This window comes from Scleropages formosus, chromosome 5 (genome assembly GCF_900964775.1).
Source record: "Scleropages formosus chromosome 5, fSclFor1.1, whole genome shotgun sequence".
NCBI lineage: Eukaryota > Metazoa > Chordata > Actinopteri > Osteoglossiformes > Osteoglossidae > Scleropages > Scleropages formosus.
The window spans coordinates 25,953,136-25,966,130 of NC_041810.1; the positions used below are offsets into that span (position 1 = coordinate 25,953,136).

The following is a 12,995-nucleotide window of genomic DNA, read 5'->3' on the forward strand; positions in this document are numbered from 1 at the left end:
AGGCATCAGAAACATGTGATTAATAGCAGAATAAATATATGTTCAGCAGTGAAGTTCTGACTCTGTTTTGCCATATTTAACGTATTTGTCTTATACTTTTCTTTTGTTATTAAAAAAATAGCAAGCTTCTATCGACACTTCCCTCTTCGGAAACTTATACAGAAGAGTACAATTTCTGTGACCACTAGAGATCAGGTTTTGTTTCTGCTCACTGGTCATTTTTCTTCCAAACTGATTAGGGCAGCAAACAGAGAAAATAAGGAATAAGGTTATGATTTTAGTCACACACCACCATATGCAGATAAATGGAAATGCATATAAAAAAAGTACAGGAGGCTCTCGAGCAAAAATAAGCAGCAGAAGTCGTAGCTGTATATTGCATTGTACTTGCATTTATCCAACAATTAGTTTTATTCACATTCAGTTTTTTTTTCCTACAGGTAAGGAACAATGTAGTCCTGTGTAATTCTTTAATAACAATAAAGTAATGAAAGAAATAAACACAGAGGAGAAAGTCCAGGACAGTAAGGCAAAATCAATGCGATATACTCAAAAATATCACCTAAAGACATGAGCATTTACTTAAGTGATAAAACATCGTACTTTCTTGCATAACCAGTCAAAAACGCTAAGTAAAACCATGAAACATCACTTGAAAAAGCTACAACTGGATTTAAAATATATCATTTAATCGTCTAAAAATATTGACTGTGGTCTCAGTGGTTTTAAAAATAAATTGACACCTGCTAAATTGTCTCAGTTAATCTCCAGATATTGCAGCCATATGATGAACTTTCTTTCTTTTAAGTATTAAAAAATACAGAAAGGCAATGTGGCAAATACTCAAAAAATTCTGTAACACTGGTTACTCGATAATTTGCAAAGGTAAACCCACCTGACAAGTTACGGCGACTCACAAGAGATGCCCGCACTTTGCAGTTCAGCGACTCATGGAATAATTACATTGGAAAACAACAAGTGTACATGTAAGATGGCATGTAAATAGCCTCCTCTAGGCTGAAGGTGAGCCCAGCTCTGAAATTTCAACACGCTAATGAGGCTTCAGCTGCTAACTAGTAACTGTTTTACTAGTGTCCAATTTTCACGTGCTGCGAAGGTCAGCTCTTCTGATTCAGCTCCTACCTGTTAAGTGGCATTTATGGCTGAGTGAGCATGGCATTGTGGGAAATTCAATTCCAGTGGCGATATTGTGCAATTCAATGGATACTTCATTACAATAACCTTAAGACGAGATGCAGGCAGGAGCAGCAAACCAAGTGTGACACATTCAAAACTGATGTGTCTGTGCAAAAAAGGGCATCAAGACAATCTATTCCAGAACGTATATAATCCCAGACAACCCTGAACACACTGAACAGGCGAAATAAAGCAAAACAAATGAAGAAGACATGTGAAATGCACAAAACTTGAGAAAATATTAAGATGCATTTATGCACTGCATTTCTATGCAATCTTTAAAATTCCCTCTCGCTTTTGCATCAACACACTGTAACACTAACACCGAACGCTCAGAGCTTCCATCCAACCTTCCTTCACTGTTGCCATACAAAATGGAAAGACAATGCAGCCATTGAAGACAGAGGAAAACTGATCCCTGGCTTGATTCAAGCCCCCTGTAACGGAAAGAGGGGCATGAAAGAAATGTAGTCTTCTCTTTGTCCCAGCATCAGCTTGGAGTCACTTGCCAGATGATGTAACAAAGGTGGATATAACAAGATCCATTCCCATGACTAAACCCCTCTCCGACAAAGGAGCAACTATTAGGGGAGTACTTTATATTTTCAACCTAGCAGTTTTCCCAAAGTACAACTCAAAGCTCACACCCAACCTACCTATTCCCCAAATTTATCAAAAAATCTGTCTTTTACAACCCACATTGGCTCAATACCCACTCATGCTGGTCAAGTCTCACTCAAAACTGTCAAATTTCTCCTTAACCTCTCTCATGGCTCTTTGGACCACATATATCTCGCAGTTTGTCTGCACTTGCCATCCTTTCCAAAAATTGCAAATACGTTGTGCCTCTGGGTGCTTTCTGTGCTCCACAAAACAAGCTGACAGTGGGGAAAGGTCACGAGGAGGCAGAGCAGGTGTCTAAATTGTAATCACTACATACAACTGAACACTGACCGTAGTAGTTTTGAGTCAAAACAATCCACCCAATAACATCGCTGTCCTCGACTAATGGAAGCTTCTGACTGACTAAGCTTAAATGTTTCGCTGACAATCTGACTGTAGGACTGAAAAAAATCATGGAAGTGTGGACTAAGCACGATCCAGAAATAACCTCTATTAAAAGGGTTTGTTGGCGATATCCAGTGAAACCAAACTCATGTGGGGGGGTTTGACTCTTTTACTGCATCTGCATCCTTGCTTCTAACTGCCAAAATGCTATTCTAGTTGGCCTGGTGTGACAACAGACTTGGGAACACATTGGAGACAGCTCAGGGTTTGACTCACCCCTTGAACGTGTGAGAAGGGTCTTGTTTTTTTCCACTTTGGTCTATATAATTTCATTGTGATCCCTTATGGAATATAAATTGCGCCTGGAGCAGAAATCTTTGCAAGTAAGGTTTACAGTACTCATGTCAGCAAAATAACACACTATAGCTTTAAAAAATGTGCAAAAGGAAATAACAGTAACAATGATAATAATAACAACCAAAGTATGTTTGGATGGTTTAGTTGCCAATTTTGAATTTGCGGCACTTTTGTTGGAATTTGACTGCTGAACAAAACTAGTCATTGCAAAAGGATTACTAAGTGAAAAGTACACTGCATCTTATTTCAAAACTAGCTCTTTTTTGCCACAGTATCCAGTTATATTTTAGGCAAATTAATGTATGATTTTTTTAAAGGAAAACCAGCTATTAGCGAGTCTATTATGGCAGAATGTAATTCAGGAAAAAAGGACGGAACTTCACAGAATTAATTTAGAAAACAATTTAAATCTAAACCGGGCTCTCGATGGCCTTGTGCCTCATGCCAGCTCCGTGGACAAAACCCACTGAGCGGGGAAGGGGGGGAGTATCACTCCCTGATGGTCCTACACAAAAAGACCATGTTCCTGGCATCTGACATCACTGCAGACAAGGAACCATAGCAGAACACCCATCAGCTGCCACAGCTCCACTCCACTGCGGCTCTACTGAACATCTTTCACTTTTTTGTGCCATCCACTGCTCAAATATTCAGACTGATGATGATTAAAAAATACACCTCAACAAACTGCCTTAAAACCCATGCACACAGCAAGGGTTCTGGCATGAGAATACAATATAAAATGAAAATGAAATAAAAATAAATACCACTACGTTGCAATATTTAATGTTTAAAAAATGTGAAATTCACAGAAATATTCAAAGAATGCCCTTTAAGAGATGTATGATTAAGATTTTGAAAGTGTCCTTTTCCAAGCGTATTACCATCCATACTTCCTATATCTCAACCTTAGGATTTTCCGCAAATAAATAATATCTGAACTGCTCAAAAACCAATGGTCTGTTGGCTCAAGTACCATTCAGCTGTGTGCATCATTCCTATTGAGAAAGAGAGGTCTTTCGAAACTACAAAGCGAAACTTGCAATGGCAAACAGACTTCGACGTCTGATTGGTACATACAGTAACCTTAAGGGACCCTAGTGGAAAAAATACAGTACTGTGCTTGCTTTTTTAACTAGTTGAATTTCCCTTTGATAAAGGCATGCATGCTTGGACTCCAGAGTGATTTACCTGCATTTCAAACAGTACCATACCGCAGACAGGCTGCAGCCAGGTTCATCCCTTCTGTGGTGCAGTAAGGGCTGCAAGCATAGCCACAAGCATCCAACAGTGGTAAGGGCACCAGCAACTCCTTTTGAATCTACGGTAGTAAGAGCACAGGGAATGACATACAGCAATGAATCCATTCCTGGAACCAAAGTCTGCATGTTGAGGGAAGCTGGGGCATACGAGGGGGAAAAAACATCAAATACAAACAAGAAGCACTCGGAAAAGCTTTTAACAGTTGGTAAAGAACCATATTCCGCTCTACCAAACACTACTGAGTCAGGCGTTAAAATCCTGTCCCCATACGGTATGAGCAGACTTCACAAGACAGAGGGATGAACCTTGAAGAAGAATGTATCACCAAACAGGCCTATAACATGAAGGCCAGCGAAGACCAGCTCACGTCAAAATGGACCCATGGACCACCGGAGGAGTCCTGTTCCCCAATATATGACTGCTACCAACACAGCATCTCCCAGAGGCCAGCTGGAGAGGAGAGAATGACCTAAAGTCCACAGGACATTAAAACCCAGCAGTAGCATGCTGGCCGTCGTGCCTCGGTTTAAAAACAGCAACAAAAAAAGATGGGAGGGAGGAGGTGTGGAGACTCACTGAGAGCAAAGCATGCCACAATGGAGCACAATGACAGCTTTGAACCTGCCTCCTGTGAGCAGGAAACACTCACAAAACCTTCGGTTAAAGGGCTCCCTTTTCAACTGTATGAAAGAGCACCACGTTGAAATTCTAGTGTTGGACCACAGAGGTAACGTGGGGCTGAGAGGTTACAGGAATGACGTAGGGAGAGACGGTGTTGGGGCCAAAACTGGAGTCCTCACTCGATGTGCACTTAACTGGATCTCGTCGTTCTGGTTGATTCCATCAACACTCCCTACACTGAGTCCCCGCTATTTCTAAAGAGAAGAGCTACGCGACAGTGACGATACAGGGGGAGGCCTGAGAAGGCGGTCTTTGGGGGCAAATGTCGTTTCATGCCCTCTTCCTGGAGACATCAGCATCCTGGCACTCAACGGCAGACAAGGCGATCAACATTTGCGCGGCATAGTAGGTGGCCATGATGATGACACGGGAGTGTGGTACGGGGAAACAGAACTTGTTGACGGCGATGGTTAGGTCAGAGACCATGAAGAGCATGGCGCCTAGGCAGGCCGAGAGCTTCGTCCAGGTCCACAGGTCATTGGCCAGCTGCACCCCGGCGATCGCTCGCCAGCCCATGAAACCGATGAGGGCGATGTAAACGGCCACCAAGTAGGTAAAGGGGGCGGACAGATAGGGGTAGAGCAAAGCGTAGCAGAGCCCGGATGCCACAGTGATGACCAGCCCCGCTGGCAGGTTCAGTGGCTTCATCCCAAAAGCTGAGGAGTACAGGATGTGGGTAATCGCGAACATGAGCAACCCTGCAACCAGACGACAGAGGGGTTAGTGAAATCCTGGCAGAAATCTCCACATCCACACTCTCCTCAAACACACACTTGCGACAGGGAGTCAAGTGCACGTGCTGTGCGTGTACAACAGACTGCGAGGCAACAGTGGAGGTGGTCAGAGAGGTCAGTGGGATTTATTTGGCGGTTCAGATTATTTTGCAGAGTAGATGAACATTCGCAGCTTAAGGAAACAAAGCAACAGATGATTGCTGAAAAGCCCCTAACTGAAAACCATGGAAGAGGCCAACATGTAAATACATTGGTTTGCTTCATTCATAACATGGATGTTACAGAATCCCAAGAGCCAGCCAAAAAAATACTGCCCTGTGACAACTCTGTCAACAACTCAAAGCAGTGAGAAGAAACGAATGGGACCAGACTCACCGTGGCTGAAGTAACCCTGCTCCTGCCAGATCAGAAAGGCATCTCCCAAGGCTGAGAAGATGAGACCAGCCAGGATCTTACGGGCGCTGGAATGGGCGCCCAGGAAGCCGATCCCGTGGGCCAGGAGGAAGACCCAGAGACAGAAGATGGGCAAACACTTGATGAGGGCGCTGAACCAGGAGGGGCTGGAGGTGGGGAGCCACAGGACAAAGTAGACACAGGTGGCCTTGAAGAATGGCACCAACTTAGGGCCCTCGCTCTTCACCTGGAACAGCATCCCAACATAATGGGTTAATTTCCAAGCTTCTCGAGTCTTTTGCCTCATAGCTTCCATTAGCCAAGGAATGGAACTGCATCAACTGAATCTAAATTAGTTATAAAGGTTAATTAAATGAGCAGTGACTTTTGTATTATTATTAATTCACTTATGATGCTTTTTTCCCTGAGGTACTTGCACTGCTAGATGTGCATACAAAGCTACTTACAGTGATTTACCTATTTATACAGCAGGGTAATTTTTACTGTTTCAGTTCAAGGCAGGTACCTTGATCAAGAGTCCTACAGCAGGGGCTGGGATTCGAACCCGCATCCTTCGATTGCATGATTACAGCTCTAAGGGCTATGCTAGCTGATGCTCCTGGATGTGTCAATATTTAAAAAAAGGGTTTAGATATTAATATACCTTAATATACCTCGGCCTCATGACCTTTCAGGTGAAAAACACCACATGCAGATTAAGGGCAGCACTGGCCATTGCCGTGGAGCCCATTGCCTGTCCCGCTGCTCTGGGGGTTTAACGGATGCCTGGTGCTCCAAATGAATTGCCACGGTAACGGAAGGAGGTGGGGTGGGATGGCGTGGGGGGGCACGACAACCTGAAACCCTGCACCTCGAGCCATAAAACCCCAGGGGTGTTCCCACATTTCCACACGGCTGGGAAAGAGCCCAGAACGTTCTGCGGATTCGCTGCAGGGAGTGAAAGCAAGCGGTCGAACCACGCAGCTGGAGCACGGCGACCAGTATGTTGTCGACAGACTTATTCTTTTAAATCAGATCTCAACAGGCATCGTAGATGAAGTGATACCAGAAAGAAGGAAGTCAAATGCGGAAAGTTCTAGAGAATGAGACCTCTGAGAGCAATGCGTCTGTGGATGGCCCGCCTAGCTCAGCAAGTAGCGTGCAAGAAGGGCACTGCAGGTCAAAAAGAGAAAGATGCTTTTCAGCATGATCAACCGGATCTGAACCACACAGCAGGACTGCTCCAGACGCCTGGCAGGCCCAGCCCTAATGGCGTATCTCCCAAGATGCATGTGACTGGCATGTGACTGTTTACTTTGGCCTTCGTGGAGGCAAGAGGCTTCCCTTACGGAGCACTATTCACCGCAGGAAGTAATCGTCTTAGAATTCAAATAGCTGCAGATCTGGTTTTACAGGACATCAAAAACTCATCATTACCTCAGAACAGACATCTGCAAGTTGGCCACATTCTGACATGTGCGAAGAAATACTTCTTAACCCTTAAACTATTTAGATATTTGCACTGCGGTCGCAGGAAAATCGTGGCTCGTGGGACACATTCCACACCGGCGCTCTACAGGTGCTCACCTGCGCTCCTCCCTTCCCAATTAGCTACTTCGAATCACAACACCTGGCGTGCGCAAAAACCCACAGTGTCAAGAGTGCCGCGACCCTCAGGAAACTCATTTCCTCGTTCCGTTACTTATTATAAAGATGAGACAATTGTCGGAAAAAGAAGTTTCTAGAAGGGCACGTGCCCCGGACACACAGTCCTTCCTGGACACACACTTGTTCCTGGGCAACTCGTTCAGTTATGGGCAGTAAACTGGACTGCAAATGAACGCAGCTGAGTTATCAAAATTTTGGTCAATGTGGATGGTATGTGGTCAGGAATGTTGAGAGACAGTCATGACACCACATACTTGACTCAGGAGCTTCACTAAATGTCTTCTTTACTGGAGGTTCCTGCAGGTGTCCCCCATGATCTCACTGATTCATGAATTCGAACAGCAAGGTATTGTTACCGAGTTGGTTCAGAGTAAGGGCCGCGGTCCTTCACGGTGCTTCACTGTAAATGGCCTTTCCGATGGAGGTTCCTCCATACATCTTCTGTGGCGGAGGAGTTCGCAAAGGTGCGAAAATTAGAGCGAATAGAGTCAGAGTGAATCCTGTGGTGGATCTGTGGGTGGTGCGCAGCGAGGCTCAACTAGTGCGGGGCAAAGTGTCAAAAGAGCGAGAAAAGTGAATCATATCAAGATGTAAATCCTTGCTCCGCTGCTGTACTTCACAAGTGGCGATAACAGCTTTTGCGCCACGTTATTTTGGAAGCAGCAAAACGCGCGCGTCGGTCTCGGCTGCGCTCAAGAATAAACACGAAGCAAGAACGCAGATCAGGAACGCGTGACAGCGGGTGGGATGTGGCGACCTCGTACCTCTCGGCCGGTGGCCTTTGTGCACGAGGCACGAGAAACACCGTTCCTGCAGCGCTGTCTATTGTCCATCACCGCGTAGAAGTTTCCCTTTCCGTCATTTGTACATATAAATACGCCGAGCGTATGGCAGCCTATACAATGGAGCCCTGTGGTCACACACTTCTTTTCAGGTCCCTTTCCCACAAAAATGGGTGCAACTCTGCTGCTTCCACACAGCTTGTTTCCACTGAGGAACATGTTCTCCATTCTGAATTTTCCTGGTGGTCCTGAAGGCTCCTTCAACAGCGGCCATTTATTCAAATTTATTCTAATTTTGTATCCCAATTTTATTCAAATTTTTTGTGTGTTGTTTCAGGTTGGTGGGGGGCATGTTACACAGGAGTAACTTACAAAACCTCGCTGTGGGTCTGCAGAAACACCTCCAGCCCTACAGGCAACACTAATCCTGGCAGTAAGCACCGTCAGCAGCTCTGGGAACCGGGGAGGCTGAGCCGCAAACCCCTGTTCGGCTCCAGTGTCCTCCACAGTGGACATTCTGTCCTGTGGAACAGCTTGCCCCAGGTTCAACACACTCGCAGCCACTCGGATTAGACCCCCACTTCATTACCTTGTCAGCGGCTCTTTTAAATCTCAGAAATTCTCGAATCTCAACCTTTATCCTATTATAATGGCATTTAGTGGAGTTAGTTACACAAATGACATATGACTGGTCATTCCCATCGATCGAAGACCATTAGTGGTTTGTGGCTTTTCTATTTTTTATGATGAAAGAATAACTTTAGAGGTGAATCTGCTGTCAGCGACATGTTTACTCCTTTTGTCAGGAATATATTTACTCTTGTTGCATTCAAAAAGAGGGGGTGCAGTGGCGCAGCGGGTTTGGCCGGGTCCTGCTCTCTGGTGGGTCTGGGGTTCAAGTCCTGCTTGGGGTGCCTTGTGATGGACTGGCATCCTGTCCTGGGTGTGTCCCCTCCACCCTTACGCCCTGTCTTGCCGAGCTAGGCTCCTGTTCACCGTGACCCCACTTGGGATAAGCGGTTTCAATCAATGTGTGTGTGCATCCAAAAAGATGCTCTATCCTAAAGTCAAGTGTAGTTACAGCTTTTTCACTTCCCACAAATAAGCTCCACATGGACCAAGCCTCGCAAAACCAACGGGAGATCGCATCAGGGCAGTGTCCCGTGCGGCGGTGCAGCCCGTCCAATCCAAATGGTGATTAGTTCTAGGAAATAAGCCGCAGTCCTCATCCCAGCAATTTCTTGCACAGATAATCTCTTGTGACAGAACTGCGGCAGGTGGCATGTCGGGGGACAGCATCCCTGCTGGGAAAAACTCTCAAAACCATCTGGGGAAAACCCACTGGTTTTAATAAAAGTTACTGGTCTTTAGTGATTATTCTACAATATTCTAGCGTTATAGCAGTTCAGATTTCATCCATGTCTCATTGATGTCTCGCATTGGTTTTGAATTCAATCAGAAACATAAAATTAAACAAGTGACTTATTTAATGATGCACATCATACGATTAATCCATTATGTTTTGGTGGAAAACGTGCCAGTTCCACATCACAGTGGAAACCAGTACTTAATGGTTGGATGGGTACTAGCAGGGGTTGCTCAAAATCCCAAATACTACACCTGTCACCTGGTCCGCTGTCACCTTGCCGTGTGAAAGGGCCTCGTTTCACTGAAGAGAACCCGCCGGTTACACGGCCACAGCAGTTTGGTCTTTAATTTGACTGTCAGGAATTTAACAACAGCCAAGACTATAAATCCCCTGAGTTCCAATTTTGCCTGAATGTGTTGGGATGAGTAATCGGTTTATCTTGCCTGCCGAGTATCGGCTGCCCAATACTGGTCGAGGCCCCCAGGGATCGGGAAAGGACTGCCAAATGGAGTCACTGCAACGCACTTCAGACGGAAGTCCTCAAAAGCCGCCTGTGATGCTGAAGTTCCTTACTTGACGAGGAGAGGAAGGAACAGAGAAGGAACGTGTTGTTGCATGTTTCAACCAGATCATGTGCTGGGGCTGTTATGAACTCACCTAGTGTACAAAGTGCTTGAGCTAGCCAGTTTCACTTTCCCCATGAAAAAGAATAGATTAGTCAGCGTCTGCCTTAACCGTGTTTGTGTGTTCACTGCTGAAAAGGTCTATGAAAGTTCAAGCAAGGCAGATACAATAATTTACTCTATTGTTATTACCAATCCATAACACAACCGCCTTGTTTGTTTAAGGTTCAGGTTTCACTTAGTTGCGAGTTTGCTTTTAGATCTTTACCACCATCAAATCGGGGTTGTTATAGTGCATCTATAATTTACGCATCATACAAACACCTTCATTAGTTTTTATCGGAGAGCCAGCTGCGTTAGGGCAAGAGGGCATCTTCACATTCATGGCAGAAGGCGGTACAGTGGAGAGAGCCACTGCATGGCAGTTGAGGGACATGGGTTTGAATCCACTTCTTGCTGTCACATCCTTGATCAAGGTTTCTGGTGAATTAATTGATAATTAAAATTAATCTGCTGCATAAATTGCTAAATCGGTGAAAATAGCATAATGTACAAACCTAATATTGTTAGTCATTTTAAAGAAAACTATTAATAAACAGATGTTAAGTAAGTTGTCATTAATGATAAAATAACAACAACAATAATAATAATAATAATAATAATAATAATAATAATGAGAAACACCTGGCTACAATGAGGTTCTACTTTGCTTCTAACCAACTTCTAACCTAACGTGTTTTAATCGATCATGTCTCGCAGTGCGAATAAATAGAAAGACTAATGGATCATCTCAAAGTCGGGCACTGATCTGATGTACAGAAACAGTCCCGCTATTTTTATGAAATGTCTTGTTCTTCATATATCAGTACCACTGATATATGAACAATAAGACTTTTCGTGAAAAGGATGCAGCTTGGCAAGTGCTGTGAGAAACTGAGAATAACAGTAAGAATTACTATATTAAATTATATTATATTTGGGGGTGCGGCGGCGCAGCGGGTTTCGCTGGGTCCTGCTCTCTGGTGGGTCTGGGGTTCGAATCTCGCTTGGGGTGCCTTGCGATGGACTGGCATCCCGTCCTGGGTGTGTCCCCTCCCTCTCCAGCCCTGTGTTGCCGGGTTAGGCTCCGGTTAGCCGCGACCCTGCTCGGGACAAGTGGCTTCAGCCAGTGTGTGTGTGTGTATGTATTATATTATATTATAGAGACATCCGGTGCGGCAGGGAGGGCAAGTGATGCCGGAGGGGGAGAACAAAATGATCCTCACATCACTGTGTCTTTGTTTTAAATGGGATTCTTGCAAAGAACAAAGGAGATTAAGGAAAAAGCAGTGAAATCCAAAAGTATTTTACTAGCTGCAGAACAGGGGGTCTGCTCACCGGGTCTGGGCAGTTCGTGCTCAGTTTTACACCACATCTCAAGTATAGAAGCCCCCCGCCCTTTTCCCCCCTTTGCCCCTTTTTTGTTTGTACTGTTGTACTCTTCTGTCCGGGACAGTGTGTTCAGCGAACCGCGCATCCCGACAGGACTCGGGACGCATCTTTAACTCCACACACTGTTACACTGTTACACTCTAGCTGTATCGAAACGTGTTGATGGGTGCACGCGGTGTAAACACGCACACGCGTTCCGCTGCCGTGCGGGGACGGGGGGCGATGGGGGGGGGGGGTCACGTGCTCCATGTTATTCACAGCGGGAGGGCACGAGCGGAATAGATGGAGTACAATAGAAAACAACAATTACAAGAATCCATCAATCATCATCACAGATGAGATGTACGAGATGAGTTGAGGAGGAGACACACACGAGCGTCTCTGACGAATCCACGCAGAAATAACTCCGAAGGGGAACGGGCTTCAAGAAAAAGGTGCCGAGACGCAGCCGCCACAGGCTATAAACCTGAGTGTCCTTCTTTTTACGGTCTTTTGTCATGAAGTCGTCTCATGAGACCCGCCCGGTTGTGCCGCGCGAACGAACAGCATCGTGCTATCCCAAAAAAAACGCAGCCCGAGGTGAGGCAAACAACAGCGATGGACTGGACGAGGACAGAAACAGCCCGTTGTAAATACTTACAACCGTGACAGGAGAAACCATCTCTGGTTCTGTCCCCGCGGGTCCACGACGCAGCACAGGATCGGCGCTCTTCCGCTCCGTCCGCCGGAGATGTTGTACGACTTCTGGAGCACAAGGGTTTGTTTTTGTCTTTTTCGCCAGGCTGACATCGGGGGCGGGGTCCAGTGTGCCATAATCGTGGGCGAAGACAGAATCTGAAATCTCATTGGCTGTAGCCCCGACGCCCGACCAATGATATAGTGGCATCGCGATGGGCACGCCCACTTATGGGAGGAGATTGACATGCGTTTAGCAGTAAGAACTACCGATTGCCGTGTAGTTAAATACCACAGACAGTACCGCGCCGAGCAGTTGAAATGTTTTCGTGTATCGAGTGCTTATTTATCGGAATTAATGATGTGCAAATTGAGACTTTGTAACAAATGAAATGCTGTACAGGTGCCTAGACCATATGTGTATACATTACGTTTTACGCAGCACAAACCAATTTGTAGTACAATTTGTACCGGACAGTATTGAGTATACCGCCGATGTTTCTGTTCCTGCCTGGCAAGTTGGAATGGAAGTAATTTTCCGTACATAATCAATTACTGGCATTACAGAAAGCTTACCATGAAGCACACTGGCGGCATGTGGGATTTTGAAACACTCGAGATTCTCGAGGGAGTTCCTGATTTTGAACGTGGCTTTTAGAATTTAGTCTGAACCGACTCGGCGACCTTCAGGATAACGTGGAACGTGTCCTTTTCCTCTGGAGCTTGTATCTCGGTGCACCTCGTTGAGAACTAACTGTCCTGTCAGTTAGTTCTGTTGACAACGGATGACATCTTCTGGCGCAGAGCGTCATCA

The 12,995-nt window shown here is 45.5% G+C and overlaps 1 protein-coding gene across 1 annotated transcript; it reads right to left on the reverse strand.

Moving 5' to 3' along the window:
- Positions 1-376: 376 nt before the first annotated feature.
- Positions 377-12,922, reverse strand: tmem86a (transmembrane protein 86A). Its single transcript, XM_018765636.1, has 3 exons — positions 12,147-12,922; positions 5,616-5,880; positions 377-5,204 (listed from the first exon to the last, which is right to left on the reverse strand). Exons 1-3 carry the CDS (start codon positions 12,390-12,392, stop codon positions 4,777-4,779), a joined length of 939 nt encoding a protein of 312 aa, XP_018621152.1. The 5' UTR covers positions 12,393-12,922; the 3' UTR covers positions 377-4,776.
- Between the last annotated feature and the right edge of the window lie 73 nt (positions 12,923-12,995).

Coding starts and splice junctions, on each gene's coding strand:
- tmem86a (XM_018765636.1), bottom strand. CDS start 12,392: ATGCCACTATATCATTGGTCGGGCGTCGGGGCTACAGCCAATGAGATT. Junction 5,881..12,146: donor TGGTTTCTCCTGTCACGGTT/GTAAGTATTTAC, acceptor ATGCTGTTCCAG/GTGAAGAGCGAGGGCCCTAA. Junction 5,205..5,615: donor GCAGGGTTACTTCAGCCACG/GTGAGTCTGGTC, acceptor GTCTGGTTGCAG/GGTTGCTCATGTTCGCGATT.